Source organism: Podarcis erhardii (assembly GCF_964252035.2).
Source record: "Podarcis erhardii genome assembly, chromosome: 9".
Classification (NCBI taxonomy): Eukaryota; Metazoa; Chordata; class Lepidosauria; order Squamata; family Lacertidae; genus Podarcis; species Podarcis erhardii.
In genome coordinates this window covers 5,913,150-5,935,374 of record NC_138512.1, presented here as the reverse complement: position 1 = coordinate 5,935,374, position 22,225 = coordinate 5,913,150, and the positions used below count along the sequence as shown (strand labels likewise).

Genomic DNA, 22,225 nt, shown 5'->3' with positions numbered 1-22,225 from the left:
TTTAAATAGATGCATATAGATTCTCACGAAGCTCTGGGGGTATTGAACACTTTATTTGAAATACTGGCACCATCAGCCCTCCGACCAGTGGACATGCTTTTAAGGAGTATGTTTGTGACGCCCAGTACATTGGTAAGCATCTTTTTTTACTTGGCAAGATGTGAGTGGAAAATCACAGAAAGCTAAAGCAATCTGGTAAAAAAATAATGGGAGGAGGAATCATAAACTCCTGCCCCCATCAGTATTTTCAACTTTACGTACAATTTGTTGATTGATTGCATTTATATACTACCTTTCTGCCAAGGCAGTTTACAATTTAAAAATACTAAAATAAATAAAAATAATGTAAAGTTGGCCCTTGGAGGGGAAGGGAGGCAGTTCAATTTGGGCAGGCCCTGGTGTTGTCGTCTTCCTTCATCGCTTTCCTTCTTTTGGGTTTTTTCTCTCATTGGTAGGTCTCCGTGAGCACTGTGCAATTATGGATATCTGGCATTCTTGCCATTCTTCGCGTTTTGATTTCACAGTCGACAGAAGACATTGTTCTTTCTCGTATTCAAGAGCTCTCCTTCTCACCATATTTAATCTCATGCAAAACAATTAACAGACTACGAAATGGTGAAACCATTCTTACCTCAACTCACGAACAAACTCTGGAAGAGCAAGATAAATATCTGCCTGAAGAGACATTTTCTAGGTTAGTCATTTTCTGTTGTTGTACAGTTTCCTTATAATACATACTGGGATAAAGTGTGTATTTATTAGAAAAGGAGACCTGAGACATCCTAGAATTTTATAGTAACCCAACAATGAAATCTTACTACGGGCAAATATAAGTTATTTATTTACAGTGGTGCCCCGCAAGACGGAAAATCCGCTAGACGAAAGGGTTTTCCATTTTGGAGGCGCTTCGCAAAACGAATTTCCCTATGGGCTTGCTTTGCAAGACGAAAATGTCTTGCGGGTTCCTGCAGTTTTTTTTCCTTTCCCCCCCTTTTTCTAAGCCGCTTATCAGCTGATCCGCTAAGCCGATAAGCTGCTAAAAGCCGCTAAGCCGCTAATAGCACTAATCCGCTAAGCCGTCAATGGGCTTGCTTCGCAAGACGAAAAAACCGCTAGACGAAGAGAATCGCGGAACGGATTCTTTTCGTCTTGCGAGGCACCACTGGATTGTGTCCATACATTTGTGTGTGAGCTTATGGGATTCTTTTTCCTCTCCAGGGCTGTGTTGACAAATAGATCTTAAGCCTATTTTGTTCGTTACTTGGGGAATTACATGATGCTCTGTAAAACTCCCTCTCCCTAGGTTCTTGTTGCAGTTAGTGGGGATCCTCCTGGAAGATATCACTACCAAACACTTGAACGTGGATATGAATGAACAGCAGCACACATTCTATTGCCAAGAGTTGGGCACATTGCTTATGTGCTTAATTCATACCTTCAAATCAGGTATTGACCTTCAGATAATGTGTTGTCTTACATTATTGTGTCAGCCATTAAAATACAGTGGTACCTTGGGTTGAGTACTTAATTCGTTCCAGAGGTCTATACTTAACCTGAAACTGTTAACCTGAAGCACCACTTTAGCTAATGGGGCCTCCCGCTGCCGCTGTGCCGCCAGAGCATGATTTCTGTTCTCATCCTGAAGCAAAGTTCTTAACCTGAAGCACTATTTCTGGGTTAGCGGAGTCTGTAACCTGAAGCATATGTAACCCGATGTACTACTGTAATGGCTTTACTTTGGATTTACAGTAGCACCTCGGGTTACGTTACCTTCAGGTAACATAAACTTCAGGTTGCGAAAGCGGCAAACCCAGAAGTATTTGACCGGGTTTCGCCCCACGCGCATGCGCAGAAGCAGTCTACCACCGCATGCATGCGCAGAACAGTGATCCTCGGGTTGCGAAAACCCAGGGATCCAGCTGGACCTCCGGAATGGATCCTGTTCACAACCGGAGGTACCACTGTATTTTGGAATGAATCCCATTGAACAGTTCTGTTTCCGTTGTACCTGAATTAAAAAAACTTGTTTTTTAAATGGTACTATTTGATTAAGGTAGTTCCCCTGAGAAAATTAGAGTTCAAAACCTGTCAAATTGAGAGAGAGAGATAGCTTAGTTGGTAGAAAATGAGACTCTTAATCTCAGGGTCCTGAGTTCAGGCCCCACGTTGGAGAAAAATATTCCTGCATTTCAGGAAGTTGGACTAGACAACCCCCCCTTATTCTGTTATTCTATGAAATGAACTAGCGCTGTTGGGGTGGGGGACTCTGCAACCCATAGGTTGGTCACCCAATGGGCCCTCTGATACACAGCATCCCTGTTAGTACCAGTAAGGGCCTTCTTTCAAGCCTAACTGCAGTGTGTGTATCACAGCTGAGGAAGGTTTCAGTTTAGGGTAATCTCTGAGTTCTCCTTGGAGAGGTTTATGCCAGAAAGGGGGGGGGGCACACAATTATGCAGCCATGTCCCTTAACAAAGGGTAGTCTTGTATCTGTATCTGGGCCTCATTGTTTTCCACTGATCATGTTTTGAAGAAAATACTCGTTGATATTTGGAGAGCTTTGCATTTTGCCAGGATAAGGTATGACTAATTTCAGTGAAATGCACTGCTAAAAATCAGTCAAAAAAAGATCCTAGGAGTACTTTTGAAAGTTTTTTTTTCTGGAAGCATGATACTTAGAAACTTCATTAACTAAGAAATATTTAAAATTAAGATTGATAAGAATTAAATATTTTAGTGGCCTAAACCATGAGTTGTCAGATGGATCTCTGTTACAATGTGCTATTTCTAATTTTGTTTGGGTTTTTAAAAACCGTTTTCACTGTTTTAGGAATGTTCAGAAGAATCACAGCTGCAGCCACTAAGCTCTTTACAGGAGATGAGTCAGATGGTGATTTCTACACCCTTAAAAGCTTAAATGATCTCGTTCAGTCCATGATACCTACACATCCTTCTTTAGTCCTTCTGTGGTGTCAAATCTTACTACTTGTTAATTATACTAACTGTAGCTGGTGGTCAGAAGTACATCAGACTCCAAAGTAAGACTATTTTTCATAGTGGTAGAAGTATCTTGTTAAGCATTTTTGTGTCTTTATATTGTAAATGGCCCTGTGATTCTCAGATGAAGGGTGGTACATAAATTTAATAAATACAAATTGCCCATAGTTCATTCAAGCAGAGTCCTTAATAGGGGTTGGCAACCTTCAACCCATAGCTATCAACTTTTCCCTTTTCTTGCGAGGAATCCTGTTCGGAATACAGTGGTGCCCCGCAAGACGAACGCCTTGCAAGACGGAAAACCCGCTAGACGAAAGGGTTTTCCGTTTTGGAGGTGCTTCGCAAAACAAATTTCCTATGGGCTTGCTTCGCAAGACGAAAATGTCTTGCGAGTTCCTGCGGTTTTTTTTCCCCTCCCCCCCCTTTTTCTAAGCCGCTAAAAGCCGCTGAACCGCTAATAGTGCTAAGCCGTCAATGGGCTTGCTTCACAAGACGAAAAACCGCTAGACGAAGAGACTCACGGAATGGATTCTTTTCGTCTTGCGAGGCACCACTGTAAGGGAATTTCCCTTTAAAAATGGGAAACGTTGACAGCTGTGCTTCAGCCCATGGTATGATTTCACTTGCCCCTGGCCTAATTTCAGAAGACCTCTGCTAGTAATCACTGTACCTCTAGGAAGAGGGATCTGTTATCCCTTGGCCCTCTGGCTGGAGAGGAAGACAGGAAGGTGTCAGAGAGTACAGAGTACACAATTGGCATCAGCCCACAACTACAAGCAGCACGCAACTTCAATTTCTGATTTTGCCTGCTTCAAAGTGATGCTCCACCCTCTGTGTGTCTCTTTCCTTGTACTCTTTGTTACCTGATTGTCCTTATCTGGGTGTTCTGTAGTGTGTAATTTATTTATTTTTAAAGGGATCTTGCTTGTTAATCTGTGTGTATTTTTCTTGTTGCTATTGCCTGTCTGCCATTTTGTTTTCCCCTGTTCCTCCTATTAATTCCATTTTACTTGTTAGCCCTTTCTCTTGGGTTCTTGTCTGGGGGTAGGGGGGGGGGTCAGTGAAGATGTTTGTCTGGTGACTCCCGCCGCCTCCACTCTTCTCAATTTACTAAAAGAGGGTCTAGGAAAGCTCCGCCATCTCCCTTCTCTTCCTCTCACCTTGTACAGAGGGGCTTAGATAATAGAAGACTTGTCCACCTTTAGAAGAAAATGATAAATTAACTGCATAACGAAGGGTTATTGTTCAAACTGGAATCAAGTTTGACTGTGTTGTTTTCTGGAAATCAAAGTCTCCATTTAGGAGTAAAAATATTACCCCCCTCTCTCTCCCTTTCCCTCCCCCCCCCCCCCGCAGAAGGCACAGTCTTTCCACTACAAAATTGTTTAGGCCTGAGAAACATGGAGATGACATTGAAGCAGATTCTGAATCCAAACTTGGTATGTGTAATCGAGAGATAGTCCGAAGAGGGGCACTCATCCTTTTTTGTGATTATGTGGTAAGTTTTGAATTATTCAAAATAATGCCGCTGCCCCTCCTATGGCAATGACCTACTTTAATTTTGTGTATTTTGTCTGTGAACATTTTGTGTGTAAACTAGTCGGTTGTGGTGATTATTTACTTATTATTATCCTATTCACATGTAATTGTGATTAAAAAGTCTTCTGGGCAGAGACCTGTTTGCCTTATGCTGTTAAGGTCCATGTACTCTGTGTTGCAGCTAGATAAATAATAACTCCCAGAGAATACCTTTAGTGATTTTGATGCATAATCTTGCATATAAACATTTTATGTATTTGTGGCACTGCCATTTTCTGTACTTTCTTCATTCCCAATTCTCTGCTTTCTGACAGTTATCCATTTTGGACATCAGAGTGTCAGGATCAGGCACTTTGCTTAAATATAGTGTGGAAGTTTAACCTTTTATTTACAAAAATTGAACAGGTCTCTGCTCTAGACAGCTTCTTAAAGCCGTTGGACATTTCAGTATTTCCATCCCACCCCCCCACCCATCCCTGAAAATGTAAATATATGCAATAGCTAGTTTCTTATGAAACTTAAATTTCTTTTACTACTTTAACAGCATAAAATGCATCATTTTAACTTGGCATATAAAATTATGCTACTTGGCATATTTATTAAATTCACAAGTAATTTTATGTATATTTACTTAGAAATAATAGTCAGTCCCAAGAAAGCCATCATTAGATAGTAGCCTCAAAGTTATAAATGCCTTAGGCTACAATCCTGTACACACATAAAAAGGTAAAGGTACCCCTGACCATTAGGTCCAGTCGCAGACGACTCTGGGGTTGCGGCGCTCATCTCGCTTTACTGGCCGAGGGAGCTGGCATTTGTCCTCAGACAGCTTCCAGGTCATGTGGCCAGCATGACTAAGCCTCTTCTGGCGAACCAGAGCAGCGCACGAAAACACCGTTTACCTTTCTACTGGAGCGGTACCTATTTATCTACTTGCACTTGACGTGCTTTCGAACTACTGGGTGGGCAGGAACTGGGACCGAACAACAGGAGCTCACCCCGTTGTGGGGATTTGAATTGCGGACCTTCTAATCAGCAAGCCCTAGGCTCTGTGGTTTAGACCACAGCGCCACCCGTGTCCCATACTTTGTTTTTTTTTTTTTTTTTAATATCTTTAATATCAAGAGAATCTATGTATGAGTTATTAATACTTTATTATCTCTTTGCAGCTGTGCTGTATCTTTGTACTTTTGTCCTTCCAGATGGAGAAACTTTATGGTTCACATTTAAAAAAATTTTTTTGCTTCCCCCACCTTTTTGTTTTTATAATATTTATTAAGGGTTTTTTAATTACAACACACAAAACAAAACATACAGAAATATCACATTTTATAACATATTTTCTTGTCCTCTTTGGACTTCCTCACATCTCCCGCTCCTGCGTTCCAATTTTATAAAAATTAATCCAGCAATTTATCACCTTGTCCCCACCTTACAATCTAATTTTCCAATGTTATATCTTAAATTTTAGATATATTCATTTCACTCTTTAAAACATTAAACTTAGCCTAATAGTTATCTAAAAATTTGATTTTTTTCGTGAATTTAACTTATCTTCATAATTCACTTCGTCTGTTTCGATGGTGCCAAATTGTTTATGATCAAGCATCCTGCTTAACATTCATACAATTTACAATATTTTTGCAAATAAATCTTAAATTTTTTCCAGTCTTCTTCCACCGTCTCCTCTCCCAGGTCTCGGATTCTGCCCGTCATCTCGGCCAGTTCCATATAGTCTATCAGTTGCATCTGCCATTCTTCCAGTGTGGGTAGATCTTGAGTTTTCCAATGCTTGGCAACGAGTATCCTTGCCGCTGTTGTTGCATACATAAAAAATGTTCGATCCTTCTTTAGCACCCCTTGGCCAACAATACCCAAAAGGAAGGCCTCTGGTTTCTTAAGGAAGGTATACTTAAATACCTTTTTCAGCTCATTATATATCATTTCCCAGAAAGCCTTCACTTTGGGGCAAGTCCACCAAAGGTGAAAGAATGTTCCTTCATTTTCCTTACATTTCCAACACTTATTATCAGACAAGTGGTATATTTTTGCAAGTTTGACTGGGGTCATGTACCATCTATATATCATTTTCATTACATTTTCTTTCAAAGCATTACATGCAGTAAAATTCAGCCCAGTCCATAACTTTTCCCAGTCCTCAAACATAATATTATACCCAATGTCCTGTGCCCACTTTATCATAGCTGATTTAACCATTTCATCTTGTGTGTTCCATTTTAACAGCAAGTTATACATTCTTGAAAGTACCTTAGTCTTAGGCTCTAACAGTTCCGTTTCTAACTTCGATTTTTCCACCTGGAATCCTAACTTTTCCGTGTCCCATACTTTGGAGTAAATCCCATTAAACCCAATGCAACTTGCTTCTAAGTAGGTAGGTGCAGGATTATAGCAGATTATGTAATTTGAGAGAAGTGAAAGTTGACCACAAGGGAGGGGTGAGGTCAGAAGGCAGCAGGTGTAGAATTCTTATTTCTAGCATCTCCACACTCGATCATAGTTCAGAAGAAGAAGGTAACAGTTCACAAGAAAAAGAAGACCCTATAGGCTCCTCAGAAAGGTGACAGCACTCTCTAGGTTAAGAAATGCATCTTGGATTTGAGTACAGAAAGTGGCCATTTTAGGTGCGCCCAATATGTGCACGACTGCATTCAACCCAAAGGTGACTCAAAAAGGGGCGGAACAGGGTATTTGCAGGCTTTTTCAATGGTGTTTCAAATATACGCAATTTCACTTAGGTACACGGTGCCTTGGAAGGTAACCCCCATATAAATTGGAAGTTGCCTGTATTGTATATGTCTACCGTATGCACTGAAACTATCATTTTCTAATGCTGTAGATTACCTTACATAAGAAACATAACACTATACATTTTGTGTTACTAAACCCCAGTCTTGAAAACATTTCACGCATTTGAAAAGATAAAATGTGGCAAAAAAACATTTTCCTTTGGCAAAAGTTGTGGGGTGGGAGTTCTCAGGTGAGGATTTTTTTTCCTGAGTGTTTCCTTTCCCACTCCTGAACTTTCACATATCTTTTTTTATTTTTACTTATTTATTTATTAGATTTATATACCGCCCTTCTTCTAAAGACTTTTGTTTGTTAGATATGGCCTCCTTCCAGGATTTAGTGCATTGATTTTCTCCCAATGGGCATCACAGTCAGGATTTCTGCTATTACCTCATTCTGTTCTTGCCTCCTCCACAACAAGTAATAGGGCTCTATTCCGAGGTTTAATAAAAAACACTGCTCCTAAGATAATTTTGTCTTTAGTCTTAAACAGTGTCTGCATTTAGGTGAAAACGCAGCACCAAGTCTACCTGATCTCCACTTAAATACTGTGGTTTCTAGTACAAAGAGGAAAGATTGTCTCCCTTATTTTCTCTACAGATGTTCAGTCACAACAGGGGTGGTTGTGGCCAGAATCAGACACACAAAACCTTCCAGGCTCCATCTTCCTCTTCAATGCAGCTCTGGGCTTCTGGGGAGAGGTTTAGTTCTGCCCAGCAAGACTTGTGTTCAGTTGTAGTGTTGGGCTAGGTGCAGAGGTTTAAACCTCCCCAACAAACCCAATGATGTGATGAGCATGACTGTGGTGTGTGCATTCATTCATTCAGCCTTTATTGGCATAATTTAGACAATAAAAACCATCCATAAAACATTGATAATCCAGACATATTAAACACATAAAACATATTAAAGACTCACTAGCCACTATTAAGTAAGATTAAGAGGTGTGTGCATGTCTTTGTGGTATGCTCTGTTTCATGTGCCTGCACACATATGAGAAAGAGTGTGTTGCATATATGTATACATGTAATGAGTGCAGGGCTCTTACATGCTCAGTGGCCACTTTGGTAGCAGAAGACCTTCAGAGGGTTGGCCAACTTTAAATGTAGTTCTCTGAGTCAGGGTATCGGTAGAGGAATTCACATGTAGAAATGTCATCCATGCAACCTTTATGATTTCATAGACTCATAGAGTCATCTAGTCCCATGTGATATTAATAACCCTTCACCCCAGAAAGAAATAAGATCGTCGTGTTTTTACTAATCATAAGCAGGATTTTAAGAACTGTGTGGGATGGATTACAACAGGAGAGAAGATTGGTGAACGGTGAGAAAGAGGAAATTTTTTATGACGCAGTTAAAAAATGGCGTCTCGCCAAGACAGGCTTGCCGGAGAAAGAAGGACAGAGGGGAGGAGAATCAGGATCGTTCGAAAGAGAAGTTGGAATGCAAGTTTGACCTGACAGAGCCCCCTGATTTATTTGATTTATTTGGCTAGCCTGAGGAAAAATAAAGGACAGACTGAAGATTAATTTTGTTTATGGAAGCGTTGAACAGAGGCTGTCCCTGAGCGATATGGTCTTTGAAGAGTACAAAACCCACACAGAGACGCCAGTTTTATCTGCTTGTGAGAATCATCAGAGATCGCAAAGAAAGGAATATATGATAATAACAACAAGAAGAGAAAGAAAGTAATAAAGGACTATCCGGATCGAACTGGATAGAACTGTCCAATTAAAGCAGTAAAATAAGTGATGCCTGGAGTTATCCAGAATTTTGGACTCGTGCGGAGCTTGATATATGGGTACCCTCAACAAAATTTAAAATTTGGCTGTATAATTTGGAACTAATGTGATTTGAATAATGTGATGTGATTGGCCTGTTAATAATTTTTTTTAAAAAAAAAAAAATAGAGTCATCTAGTCCCTTCCTACAAGTGGGAATATTTTCCCCAGTGTGGGGCTCAAACCCACAACCCTGAGATTAAGAATCTTACGCTCTATCGACTGAGCTATCCCAGTTGACAGTTGGCATTGCCTTAGAATTGATGAATCAAATTCTTTTTCCTTCCATAGTGCCAAAACCTGCATGATTCTGAACACTTAACCTGGCTGACAGTGAATCACGTTCAAGATCTTATTAATCTCTCCCATGAACCACCTGTGCAAGATTTCATTAGTGCCATTCACAGGAATTCAGCAGCGAGTGGACTTTTCATCCAGGCTATTCAGTCGCGGTGTGAGAACTTTGCAGCTGTAAGTTGTTTAGAGTTATAAAAATTCCCTGTTACCCTTTTTCTGTGACTCTTATCCTCACCTTGGGATTCATCTTCTGAGCCCCTTCAGCAAAAGCCCTGTGCAAGGATTTCTGCTTGCGCAAAGGTGCTTTCCTCCCTCTGCTTCCCTTGTGCACATTGCACCTCCCAAAATTGGCTCGGGGGGGGGGTGCGTGTCATGGGCAATGCTGGCTCAATAAAAAATCCCATTCTATAAACCTAAATTTTAAGGGGGAGTGCAACCCTGTCCAGAATCAGCTGAATACACTCTCCCTCTTAGAAATGTCACCTGCTGTACCTCGCGTTACGTAACCCTCTGGTTATGTAAACGTCAGGATGCGAATGCAGCAAACCGGATGTATTTTTCTGGGTTTCGACGCGTGTGCATGGGCAGAACAGGCACCTCCGGTAGCAAAAACCTCAGGATCCGACCGGAGCTCTGGAACAGATCCCGTTCACAATCAGAGGTACCACTGTACTACTAATTCTGGATTCTTAGCTGGCTTCAGATTCAGTTTACAGTGGTACCTCGGGTTAAGTACTTAATTTGTTCTGGAGGTCTGTTTGTAACCTGAAACTGTTCTTAACCTGAAGCACCACTTTAGCTAATGTGCACCACCGGAGCACAATTTCTGTTCTCATCCTGAAGCAAAGTTCTTAATTCAAGGTACTATTTCTGGGTTAGTCTGTAACCTGAGGCATATGCAACCTGAAGCGTATGTAACCTGAGGTACCACTGTATTAGCATTCATCTACCCTATTGTTATCTCCCAGCACTCCTGTTCAGAGTATCTTCTAAATTAGTCAGGATTAGATGCAAAAAAGAGGTAGAGTTGGGTGTTATTGGGGGGTGGGGGCGAGGTTGACATAAAGAGAAACTCAAGGAAGGGGTGTGTACATTTTTGGGGTCCGTGCCTTTGTTTAGTCTGTGCCTGAGTTTAAGCTATAACTCCATTAAGGAATGATTTGTTTTGTTCAGAGCTGTTCAAAACTTTCATATGTCATTTGCTTTTCGGTAGTTTAGTATGAAAAAAGCCTTGTAATTTTCTTTTCTCCCTGTTTAGCCAACTGCAGTAAAGAAGACTCTACAGTGCTTAGAGGGGATTCACCTCAGCCAGTCTGGTGCCGTCTTAATATTGTACGTGGACAAGCTTTTGTGTACTCCATTCCGTGTGCTGGCTCGCATGGTCGATACTCTTGCTTGCCGTCGAGTAGAAATGCTTTTAGCTGCAACAGTGCAGGTACCACATGCATTGTCATGTTTATGTATACTTTCGTTTGTCAGTGTTTCTGATACAGTGCAGTATTCTTAAATTTAATTTGCATTCAGTCTGCCTGTTAAGTAAATTGTGGGGACAAAATAATTTACCATGTCTCATAGGGAGAGTTGACTGTGTTATGTGCTATGTTGTATATAAACATCGCTATTTAAATGCAATGAGAAGGGGAGGGGCACGAGACTTAATGTGCATAAGTCTCAAGGCTTTAAAGAAAAATACATATATCTAGTATCTAAAAAACTTCAGTTTAAGAGAAAAGTTAAGTTATTTCAGTCCATATTTGCCGTCTTAGGTAAAATTAAAGTGAGAAACAATGATTAGTGCTAACCACAGTTTCTTGGCGTTATTCTTAACTTATCATAATGTATGTTTTATTTTTCATTTGCCAGACCTATACAAATGTTTGTTTTTCTTGTTTTTGTATAGAACAGCACTGCTCAGTTACCAATTGAAGAGCTGGATAGAATTCAGGAATATCTTCAGAATACTGGATTAGCACTCAGGTAGCACATTAGTTAGTGATGCTGTATTCTTGCAATATGGAATGTGCCAATCTTTCAAAATGTATTTTGCATAGGTCCCCACCCCCCCTTCCCCCGCCAACAAGAAGTAATTGCATTAAACAGCTTCCTGTGAGAGAAAATCATAGTAGTTCTACCCAAGCTTTGCTTAAACCAACTTTTGTTCACATTTATCCACTGGAGATGTTACCAGAATGTTTTTGTCTCTCCTAGACTCTGCATAATCTGGTTGCATTTCTTTTTTCCAGACACCAAAGGCTCTACTCACTCCTGGATAGGTTTCGTCTTACTGTCGCACCAGAAACAAGCAGCCCATCATCTTTGGTTACTTCACACCCACTGGATGGGGAGAGCCAGCCTGCTCTGGAAACTGTAATTCCAGATAAAGTAAGGCCATAGATTATTGTTGTAGATTTACTGCAATTATAATTTTATTTTAAATGTACAGGTAACACTTTTCAGTCTAATAACTTAGTAAATAGATGTACATTTTCTGTTCTGAATGCTAGAGGTTGGTTAAAAGCAAGAATCTGTGTGCTGTTCAAACGTTAAGGCTTTGCACAGCAATTTCATGATTCCTGCTTCCATATTATAGAGCAATTGTATTCAGAGACACTTAGCTTGTTAAAATGTTCCTTTTAGACATGCTGTCCTTAAAGTGGGCCTAATTAATTTTTAATTGATCATTTTTGGCAAGTGCTCATCAAAATAGGATGCCTTGAATCAAATGCAGTATTCTAAATAAGGACAAAATAGATAGGTCTTGGTTTACACACACACACACACACACACACACCCTTAAAATGCTAAGAATGTGATGCTTTTGTTGTTTGTGGGGAAATGGTTTTGTTCGAGCTACAGAAAGCAGTCAGAAATGTGTGGATTCCTGTGCATTAAAAAAGTATGTCTCCGTCTAGAAAAAGATGGGTTTTTGCTGCAGAATGATTGACCTCTCACCTTCTCAATAGCTGACATACAGTCGTAGTAGAGAATGCAGGAGGAGGGTAGACTCAAGAGGACTAAATGGTGACTCTGATATGGTTAGAGGAACTGCTAAGACCTGGTTAGACTCTGGAAGTCTCTCCTGAAAGTGTCAACGGCAGTGTCTTTTCTATCAGATGCATCCCTAGATTCCATCCAGGACAGATTCCCGGTGGTCATTACTGTGGTGTGCAGATACCTGTGAGCCTGTCATTGGAAGGCTGAGCTCCTATCTTGGAAAAAACTCTCCAGGCCAACTGACGGAGCAGGCAGCACCTCAGTCAGGGCAAAAGGAAGCTTCACGCAGCAGTTTTTCATCTTGTGACCTGTCTTGCTGGCATAAGTGGACCTTTTTGCATCGTAAGACAAGAACCAAGTGAATCAGACTTTTAAAGGGTTATCAGAGCATTATAGCACTTCATGCCCTGTTTGTGCTGACAAAATTCTGATAGCGTCCATATGTCTGGTGAAGTGCTACTTGCTCAGAATTGTCATTCTCTTCTTAGTCTGGCATTTGAGGCTTCTGTTGGTCACCCATGATGGTTGAGGTGATCCAGCAAAAGCCTTGGATGCTGTGTGAAAGAGGAGGGGTGGGGTCAGTCCCCTCACCAATAATTTAGGATTGTATTATCAGGTAAATACAACCTTGGTGGTAGCAAGCATATAAGTATGTATATGATTTCAACTTTTGAGTACATTTTAGAAGCTTGATTTAAAGCAAGATAGTTTTATCTCTTTTGTTTTTAAGTATGTGTAGTTGATTGACACTCTTTTCTTGAAAGGACTGGTATGTTTCACTAGTGAGTTCACAATGCTACACGAAGTCAGCCTCGGCTCTGTTAGAAGGTGCAGAGTTGGTGAATCGGCTTCCTCAACCCGAACTGAGTTCTTTTATGCTACATAAGGTAATTAGTTTGCTGTCATTACAAAATAAAGGGGGATTTAATGTATACTTTTATGAATCAGCTTTCCTTTTTCAAAATAATCCAAACAAAAATACAAATCCAAGTATAAAAATATGATTGAAAACAAAAGTAACATGCCACATATCTTCTTTTTTTAATGCAGCTATTTTAGAACATAATAAACTCAATAAAATATACTTCGTGTTAGATGTTAAGGGTGGAAGAAAGCCCTGAGAAAACTGTTCAGTAGTTTGTTTTAGATTTCCTCAGGGAGGATGGCAGTAATCAAGATGAGCATTCTTCCAAGGCTGCTGTTCTTATTCCAAAACATCCCGGTAATTAGGGGCACGAAGCTGTTCAAAGACTGGCAGAAAACCCTGTCCAGATTTATCTGGCAGGGAAAAAGAGCAAGAATTAAATTCAAACTGCTCACAGACCGTAAAGATAGGGGAGGGTTCGCGGTCCCGAACCTGAAATTATACTATGAGGCCGCATGTTTGTGTTGGATCAAGGACTGGATTGCGTTGAAAAATACTGACTTGTTGGATTTGGAGGGATTCGATGCTAGATTTGGCTGGCACGCGTATCTATGGCAGGGTAAGGAGAGAGCACATAAAGGATTTGCCAACCATGTCTTTAGGGGAGCGCTACTCGAGGTATGGAACAGAAATAAGAGACTTTTGGAAAAGGACACCCCATGGTGGCTGTCGCCAATTGATATCATTACAATTAAAAAAACCAACATGGAAGGTCAAAGATGGACTTATGAGGAATTATTGACAAGATCAGATAAAGGGTGGAGACTCAAACCATATGAGGAAATAAAAGACAAATTAACGACTTGGTTGCAATACTATCAGATTAATGTGTTATGGAATGAGCATAAAAAAATAGGGATGAGTGAGAAAAAGTCCAGATATCAGGTGGAAATAATAGAAGGAGATTCAAAACTCCTATCTAAAATGTATAATCAACTACTAGATTGGGACACCAAGGATGAAGAAGTGAAGGAAGTTATGATCAAATGGGCCATGGACCTTGGATATAACTTAGAATTTGATAGGTGGGAGAAACTCTGGAACAAGGACATGAAATTTACAGCATGTGTTGGACTCCGAGAAAATTTACAAAAAATGATGTACAGGTGGTATATAACCCCTGTGAAATTGGAAAAAATGTACAAGACCGGGGGCAAAATTTGCTGAAAATGCAAATCAAAAGAGGGCAACTTCTTTCACATGTGGTGGGCATGTGGAGAAGTGAAAAGGTTTTGGGGACTTATCTATGATGAACTAAAAAAGATCTTGAAATACACCTTCCCTAAAAAACCTGAGGCTTTTCTCTTAGGAATGGTCGGGGAGGAGATAAGACGAGAAGACCAAACCATGTTCCAATACGCAACGGCAGCAGCCAGGTTACTCTTAGCGCAAAATTGGAAAACCCCCAATATCCCAACTATTAGAGAATGGCAATCCAAGTTATTCGAGTACATAGAGCTAGCAAGGATGACACAGAAGATCAGGCATCAGAAAAATGTTAAATTTATTAATGATTGGAATAAATTCTTTACATATACAGAAAAAAACATAGGAAATATCAAAATTACAGTAGGTACAATATAAAATCTGAGAGGTACTGATATAGACGGTAATAAGAAACCGCAGGGAGATAAGGTCAAAATAGAGCTCAAACCGTGATGGAGGGAAGTCCTTAATGTAATGTTGTAATTTGTAATATGTATATGCGTTTATTGGTGTTTTCTTTTTTGGCTTTGCTTATTTGGCTTTGCTTATTTTTATTTTTATTTTTTTCTCTTTATTCCTTTATTCGTTTTCTTTTATATGTGTGTTGTTTTGTTTCTTAATTTGCGGTGAAAATTAATAAAAATTAAATTTTAAAAAAAAAAAGATTTCACTGGTATTGTATCACTCCCAGATGCTCAATTTGACACCATTATGATACGATTTATAAAACATCACATTTCTAACAGTGAGAAATTTTCTGCAGACAAAATAAAATCATTTCCGCTCCATATCAGTGTTCCCAACAGTGAATGCGCTGCCTAGTTTTGGTCAGCCCTTCTGGCTCCTCCTTCTCCTCCTGCAGTCCAGCCTCCCCTCTGGCAAGTTGCTGCCCTCCCTCCGTTGCTTAGGATTCCCCGTGCGGCATGGATAGGAAATGACAAGCACCCAGTGAGGGTGCCTCCCCAGCTCCTAAAGGCAACAGATCCCCCCAGCTGCATCCTCCTGCTCCTCATCTGACAGCAACTGCCCCCCTAGCCTCTCAAGCCTATTGGGACCACGGGGCTCATGGTGGTTGGCCACTGGGAGAATGGGATGCTAGATTAGATCATGACCCTCTGGGTCCCTTCCACCTCTACAATTCTGTTACTGTATGACCATTGGCCTAATCCAGTAGGCTATTCCTACACACCCCTTCACAACAAGGATTTGATGTGTAAGCTTCATAATAGAATATGTACAGTGGTACCTCGCAAGACGAAATTAATTCGTTCTGCGAGTTTTTTCGTCTTGCGAATTTTTCGTCTTGCGAAGCACGGATTTTGGAAAAGCTTCAAAAATCACCAAAGTCTTCAAAAACCTCAAAAAAGGCTACCACACCGCGTGCTATGAGTTGCTCCTCGAAGTCAAGTCGCAACTGCACCCCCTGAATGCACCCTGGGTATTAATGGTTTTAAGAAAAAGGAAACAAACTTGCAAGACGTTTTTGTCTTGTGAAGCAAGCCCATAGGGAAATTCGTCTTGCGAAGCAACTCAGAAAATGAAAAACTCTTTCATCTTGCGAGTTTTTCGTCTTGCGAGGTACCACTATTTTTAAAATATCCAAGCTAAATTAATTTGGGGAGCCGAGCCTTCATTTCAGGGAATAGATGGTTACCTTCTTTTTTTAGAATCCAGACACATGAAATCTTTTATCAAATATCCATGTTTTTTCTCTCTTGTTTAAATAAAAACTTTGGACGTTTTAAAATCTTCATTAAAATTATTACTAAGGCTAAGTAAGGGCATGCTTACTTGGAATTATGTCACTGTGACTTTATTAGTATGCAGCTTTGTGACTAATAGGCTGCCCTGAGCAATAGCTAATTAGTAAAAAAATTTTTTTTTTAAATAATATTTATAAAAATTTTAACAAGAAAAAAGTTACAAAACAGTAAACAAAAAACACAAGAAAAATACAAAAAACAGAATTTAACATAAAAAGAAAAATTTTCATGACTTCCTCACACCTCCCTTTTTTGTATTCCATTTAAAAAATTGTTCAGCAAATTCATACCCTCTTAATTTACCCTTAATTGTTTATCCTCACATATTATAACTTCAAATTTTCGTCTAATATCAATCCATTCTTGCATATTCTTATTTTGCCTTATTACTAGAACCACTTCGTTTCATTCCAATGTCATTAGCATTCAATAATTTTACAGTGTTTCTGTAGATAGATTTTAAATTTCTTCCAATCTTCTTCCACCAACTCTTCTCCCTGGTCTCGGATTCTGCCACTAATTAGTAAATTGTTAAATGGAATTTTAATAAATTATATCTTGTATCTTACAAATATAGAAACATCCGTAGATTTCATTCTATATGCCATTTATTTTTACGTATGTAAATCAAACTCAGTTGGAGGACTGAAGCTGTGTCTCCCTTCTGCACACACACACACACAGCACACCATTACATACAATTGTGGCTTGGTGTAAATTCTGATGAAGTGCTTGCCGCTATTATGAGGTGCATTAAGCTTATGCATTAAGTTCAAGCCTATATGTATACAATCTAAATACGTTGTGAGTTTTTTGCATCAGACATAATTACTCGTGCTTTCAGAGTGTTGTGATAATCTAGTCTTGCACTAGGTGTCCTCCATTTTGTGGATGTACTTTGGGCCAAAAGGCCTAGACATCTGTCTTCTGTATCTCAGCTTGACAGGAACTGATAATGTAAAATTTTCAACAATTTATTTCAATTCCAACCTGACTGACGATCGTTACATAACCAGGCTAGCACTTTAAATCATATAGGCTTGTTAGAATTTCTAGTTTTCCTTTTCTGTGTGAAAATGTTTTTTTGTCAACCTTTTATCCATCATTTGTTCTTTCAGGACTTCAACCTAAGCCTTCTAGCTCCATGTTTAAGTCTTGGCATGCATGAAATCTCCAAAAATCAGAAGAGCCTTTTTGAAGCTACCCGTTGGGTAACTCTCAGTCATGTGACAGCTATCGTACAAAAGCTTCCCACCAGTCATCAGGTTTTTCAGCCATTGCAGCCAAATGAAACGTCAGCATACTGGAAGAAGTTGAGCGATATTTTTGGTAATAGAAGTAGAGAGTATTTACTTTTATAAAACAGTTGGCTATATTGCAGCATTCTCACAACTAAATCTGTACAGTAGCAAGTACCCCCAGTAAACTTTTGCTGCCCCGTCAAATCAATAGGAGGGAGAAAGGTTGTTTTCTGCTGCTCCAGAGAAGCGGACACGGAGCAATGGTTCCAAACTACAAGAAAGAAGATTCCACCTAAACATTAGGAAGAACTTCCTGACAGTAAGAGGTGTTCGACAGTGGAATTTGCTGCCAAGGAGTGTGGTGGAGTCTCCTTCTTTGGAGGTCTTTAAGCAGAGGCTTGACAACCATATGTCAGGAGTGCTCTGATGGTGTTTCCTGCTTGGCAGGGGGTTCTCCCTCCTCTATGTGACATCCTTTTATATATTTGAACATGGCTATCATATCACCCCTTAACCACCTCTTCTCCAGGCTAAACATGCCCAGCTCCCTTAGCCGTTCTTCATAAGGCATCATTTCCAGGCCTTTGACCATCTGAATTAATAAGAAATCACACATCATTAAGGAAGGCAAGAATTCACATGCAAAGTATCTTAAGCATAACATTTATTAAGTTAAATAAGATTATATATAAGGGCTGCCAGCTTTTATTGAATGCCACAGCTTCTCTGCCTGTAACAACTAGTTAATTGGGCAACCTTAGGGGGTTATGTTTGTTCCCGTATTCTACATTTAACCCAGATGATTTCTGCACATGCTATGGAATACCCATGAGATATTTTTTCCCCGTGCCCCTCAGTTTTAAAGTTTGATATTTGCAGATAACATTTTTAATGATATGTCCTTACTATGCAGGAGACCCAGGGATGTATCAATCTACAATGGTCTTGTCTCGTGCTTTAAGTCAGCACCTGGTGTTACTTTCAAAACTGCCACCCTCTCTTCGCATTCCACCTGACAAAGAAAGTGACATTCTGAAGTTTGTTGTGATGTTACTAGAGGTAAGGCCACAAATGTAGCAAACGGAATATTGCTTATCAGATGTGTGTGTCATCACAACCTTTACTATAAAATCATCTAAGGTAATAGTTCTAGTGATTTTTGATTTGGGGAGTTTTATCTGCCATACTTCTATGTGGAAACCGTTTGAAAGTATGTTACAAATGTGAGCACCTGCAACACCTGTTTGGAAAGTGAATAGGGTGGCACCAACCTTTCTGTAGCCTTTTGCAGTTACCTGTAGTTTGGAATGGGTTATGTCTATTGTTTTCCTAATTAGGAGGGAGAGACAATATGCCTATTACTACAAGAATAAAATATTCTGTAGTGAATTTAGGATGCATTGAATGGGGACTTGTCTACACCTACCACTGGAGGTGCCACCCACAAGTTGCACAGTCTCCCACCACTTCGTGGCAGCAAGGGCAGAATCAGCTGGGGTGGCCAAATGGCACCAAGCCCCCGGGGATTCAGATAGGCAGAAGGAACCAGCAGTACTCACTTGAAGGGTGTTTCTGTGTGGGTGTCAGGATGGACCCGTGGCCACACTCTTATCTGCAGGCTGCCAGTCACCATAAAAGTCACTCCACTGGCTCTGGGGTACCAGGGCCAACCTTCCTCTCTTTGTTGTGTTGCTTTGGCCCCTTGTTCCGGGTGTAATGCGAAGTTTGAACCAGGAGCTTTGCCAAGAAACAGAAACTGGAACAAACAGGAAGCCTTCCTCTTTTAGCGTTAGGGAGAGAACTTCCCACATGGGTGCATCCTAACAGCCATAGAGAAACACCCTTCAGTTAAGTACCAATGGTCCCATCTCATCTCATATTGTTTTTATTCCTTAGATACTTTCTTGGCATTTGATACATAAGAATATTCCACTAAGTATTGATCTTCAGACTGTGTTAGATTGCTGCTGTTTGGCGTTACAACAACCTAATTTATGGAACCTGCTGGCATCAGTGGCGTATGTGACACATGCCTGCTCTGTAATCAACTGTATCAGATTCATCATAGAAGCAGGTGAGTTGCCTGATGGAGTGGTATGGGAAGCTCCTTCAATCAAAGGGGCCCATCCCAGAATCTTGTATCGTCCTAATACCTTTACAAGTTTCACCCTGGGACCTGCTCTGTGCATTGTGTTTATTTTATTTTATTCACTCAATTTACATGCAGCGGTACCTCTGGATACGAATGGAATCTGTTCCGGATCCCCGTTCGCATCCTGAAGCGAACATAACCCACATCTGCGCATGCGCGGGTCGCTGCTTCCGCACATGCGCGTGACGTCATTTTGACCGTCTGCGCATATGCAAGCGGCGAAACCCGGAGGTAACGCGTTCCGTTACTTCCGGGTTGCCGCGGAACACAACCCGAAAGCGCTCAACCTGAAGCATATTTAACCCGAGGTATGACTGTACTGCCTTTCATCCAAAGATCATAGGGAGGTTTACAGCGTAAAACACAAAATAAAAAACATGAAATACAATCCCAAGTGCGTGTATCATCTTGTGCCCCTGCCTACTTACCTGGAAGTGAGTGAAGTTCTCAGTGTACAAAAATCCATGATATCAAATAGCTTCAACAAAATGTCATCAGTTTGTGCAATTCTGTCTTACAAAACTAAGAGTATTTTTGTTCAGCTTGCAATTCAAATACTTGTCCAATAATGCTACTTCAGGGGAATTAAAGATTAGTGTTGAGAAATGCTTGGTGTGTCTCTAATACAGTGGCAGTTGAACCTGGAAATCAGCTTCTTAGCCCAGAAAGGAAGAAGAACATTACAAAACCTGCAAGTGAGAATGAAGTAGATCCACAAAGAGAAAGTAAGGAGTTTAAAGCTTCAGATGTGCATATAATAGTGTTTTAATTTAACTAGTATAAACTTTTACTCACTTTTGTTGTTTTAAATCTTTAGCATGTTTTATATCTTTGTACCATTTCTTATATGTATTTCCACATTTACTACTATTGTTGAAATATTTGCCCGTTTCATATACATATTCTGTTGCTACTTTATCAAGGCAAAGATTAGATGTAATGTTAAACGTGTGACTGCATTTAATGTATCTTTTTAAGCTTTCGAAGTAGCAGGGCCTGTGAGGCTTCTCTGGGCGAACGGTGTTCATCAGAGCCCACATTTGTGGAGCAACCCACTTTCCCTATGTGTTATGATCTCAGGGACTAATTTTCCCTCTTTGAGCTGTTGCCTTGGAGGAAGAATTGGAAGAAATTTCCCTCCAAGCTGGCTACAGTGGTATCCCACTTCCCCAGAAGTTCTGGCTCAGGAGCAGCTGTTCTGCCACAGTGCTCCAGCTTGAAGAGATTTCAGTGCTATCCTCAGGCTGCTAAAACAGGCAAGGTGCTTTAACCAAAGCAGCTTTTCTCATTGTGGAGTGAAGCTAATCACAATCTTATTGAAGGCCCAGTATTCCTAAAATACTGGTTCCTAAAATTGCTCTAGCTCGAGGCTTCCACAGAACTGCCTGGTCTGAATGCCTTGACTAAAACCTTCCGTCTACTAAACGCTGCAGTACCAGAACCTGTTTCTACCCCACCCACCCACAGTCAGCTATTAATTTGAAAGTAAGAAAACGACACATTAAATGGATTTACACATTTAACATCACATCTACGTTGCCCTTCAGAATAGTTTTAATTGATACTGCTCTTCCTGGTTTTTTAGATAATTGTTCAGTATGCACCATTTTTTATGGCTTGCCAGATGAAGCCTGTTAATGTGTTTTGTCAAGATAGCTGTTCTGACACCATAGAGTTCTAGGGATAGATTGGAGCAATTTTGAATTTAGTACGTTTGCGTGTATTGGAGTATTCTGTACTGAACTTTCGTATTCTTTCCCAATTCAAGAATTTGAGTATATTGCAACGACTTGTGAAATAGTAGCAGAGTTGGTGGAATGTTTGCAATCTGTCTTGGCTTTGGGGCACAAGAAAAATAGCCATATTTCAGCATTCCTCACCCCTGTTCTTAAGAACATCATCATCAGCTTGTCAAGACTGCCCATAGTAAACAGCTATGCAAGAGTTCCCCCACTGGTATGTGTTTAACTGCTAAAGTTGATGTTGAAAATTATTGCTGATCTTACTGTCATTTTTTTCCTTGATTTTTACTAGGTATCTTTTTCTCACAGTAAATTATATAAGTATGTAAATGACACGTTTTCATGCCTAAAGGCCCCTATTGAAAATTTGGTGGTGGTCTTATGAGAATCCCTTCTAATAGGTTAAGAGCAGGAGTGTCATTTTTGGACATCGGTTCTTAGCTTCTTATACATGCAAAGAAGTCAACATGTCTTCTCTGTCCCCTTCTATGGTTGTTGACAAATCAGAGGGTCCTAGCTTAAAGACAAGAACCTGATGTTCTTAATGTTTATGGAAAGGTAGGGCTCCAAACTGCAAGATATTTATATTTCTTTATGTCTCCATATTGTCCAGGTCTGGAAACTGGGTTGGTCTCCAAAGCCCACAGGTGATTTTGGCACAAATTTCCCAGAAATACCAGTAGAATTTCTTCAGGAGAGAGAAGTATTCAAGGAGTTTATCTATCGAATTAATACATTGGGTAGGTAGATAAACTGAGCTGAATATATAAGTTGTAGT

The 22,225-nt window shown here is 40.1% G+C and overlaps 1 protein-coding gene across 2 annotated transcripts in view; it reads left to right on the top strand.

The window, feature by feature from the left end:
• HTT (huntingtin) overlaps window positions 1-22,225 on the top strand; it is a 114,207-nt gene that overhangs the window by 64,572 nt on the left and 27,410 nt on the right. For both annotated transcript variants that reach the window (XM_081876178.1, XM_081876177.1), the window contains 16 exons: window positions 10-132; window positions 456-694; window positions 1,304-1,446; window positions 2,831-3,038; window positions 4,354-4,495; window positions 9,419-9,598; window positions 10,683-10,859; window positions 11,325-11,401; window positions 11,668-11,806; window positions 13,183-13,305; window positions 17,431-17,641; window positions 18,467-18,612; window positions 19,450-19,627; window positions 20,335-20,430; window positions 21,474-21,661; window positions 22,061-22,187. In XM_081876178.1, the coding sequence (XP_081732304.1) occupies window positions 10-132; window positions 456-694; window positions 1,304-1,446; window positions 2,831-3,038; window positions 4,354-4,495; window positions 9,419-9,598; window positions 10,683-10,859; window positions 11,325-11,401; window positions 11,668-11,806; window positions 13,183-13,305; window positions 17,431-17,641; window positions 18,467-18,612; window positions 19,450-19,627; window positions 20,335-20,430; window positions 21,474-21,661; window positions 22,061-22,187 (2,497 nt within the window). The remainder of the gene's footprint in view (window positions 1-9; window positions 133-455; window positions 695-1,303; window positions 1,447-2,830; window positions 3,039-4,353; window positions 4,496-9,418; window positions 9,599-10,682; window positions 10,860-11,324; window positions 11,402-11,667; window positions 11,807-13,182; window positions 13,306-17,430; window positions 17,642-18,466; window positions 18,613-19,449; window positions 19,628-20,334; window positions 20,431-21,473; window positions 21,662-22,060; window positions 22,188-22,225) is intronic.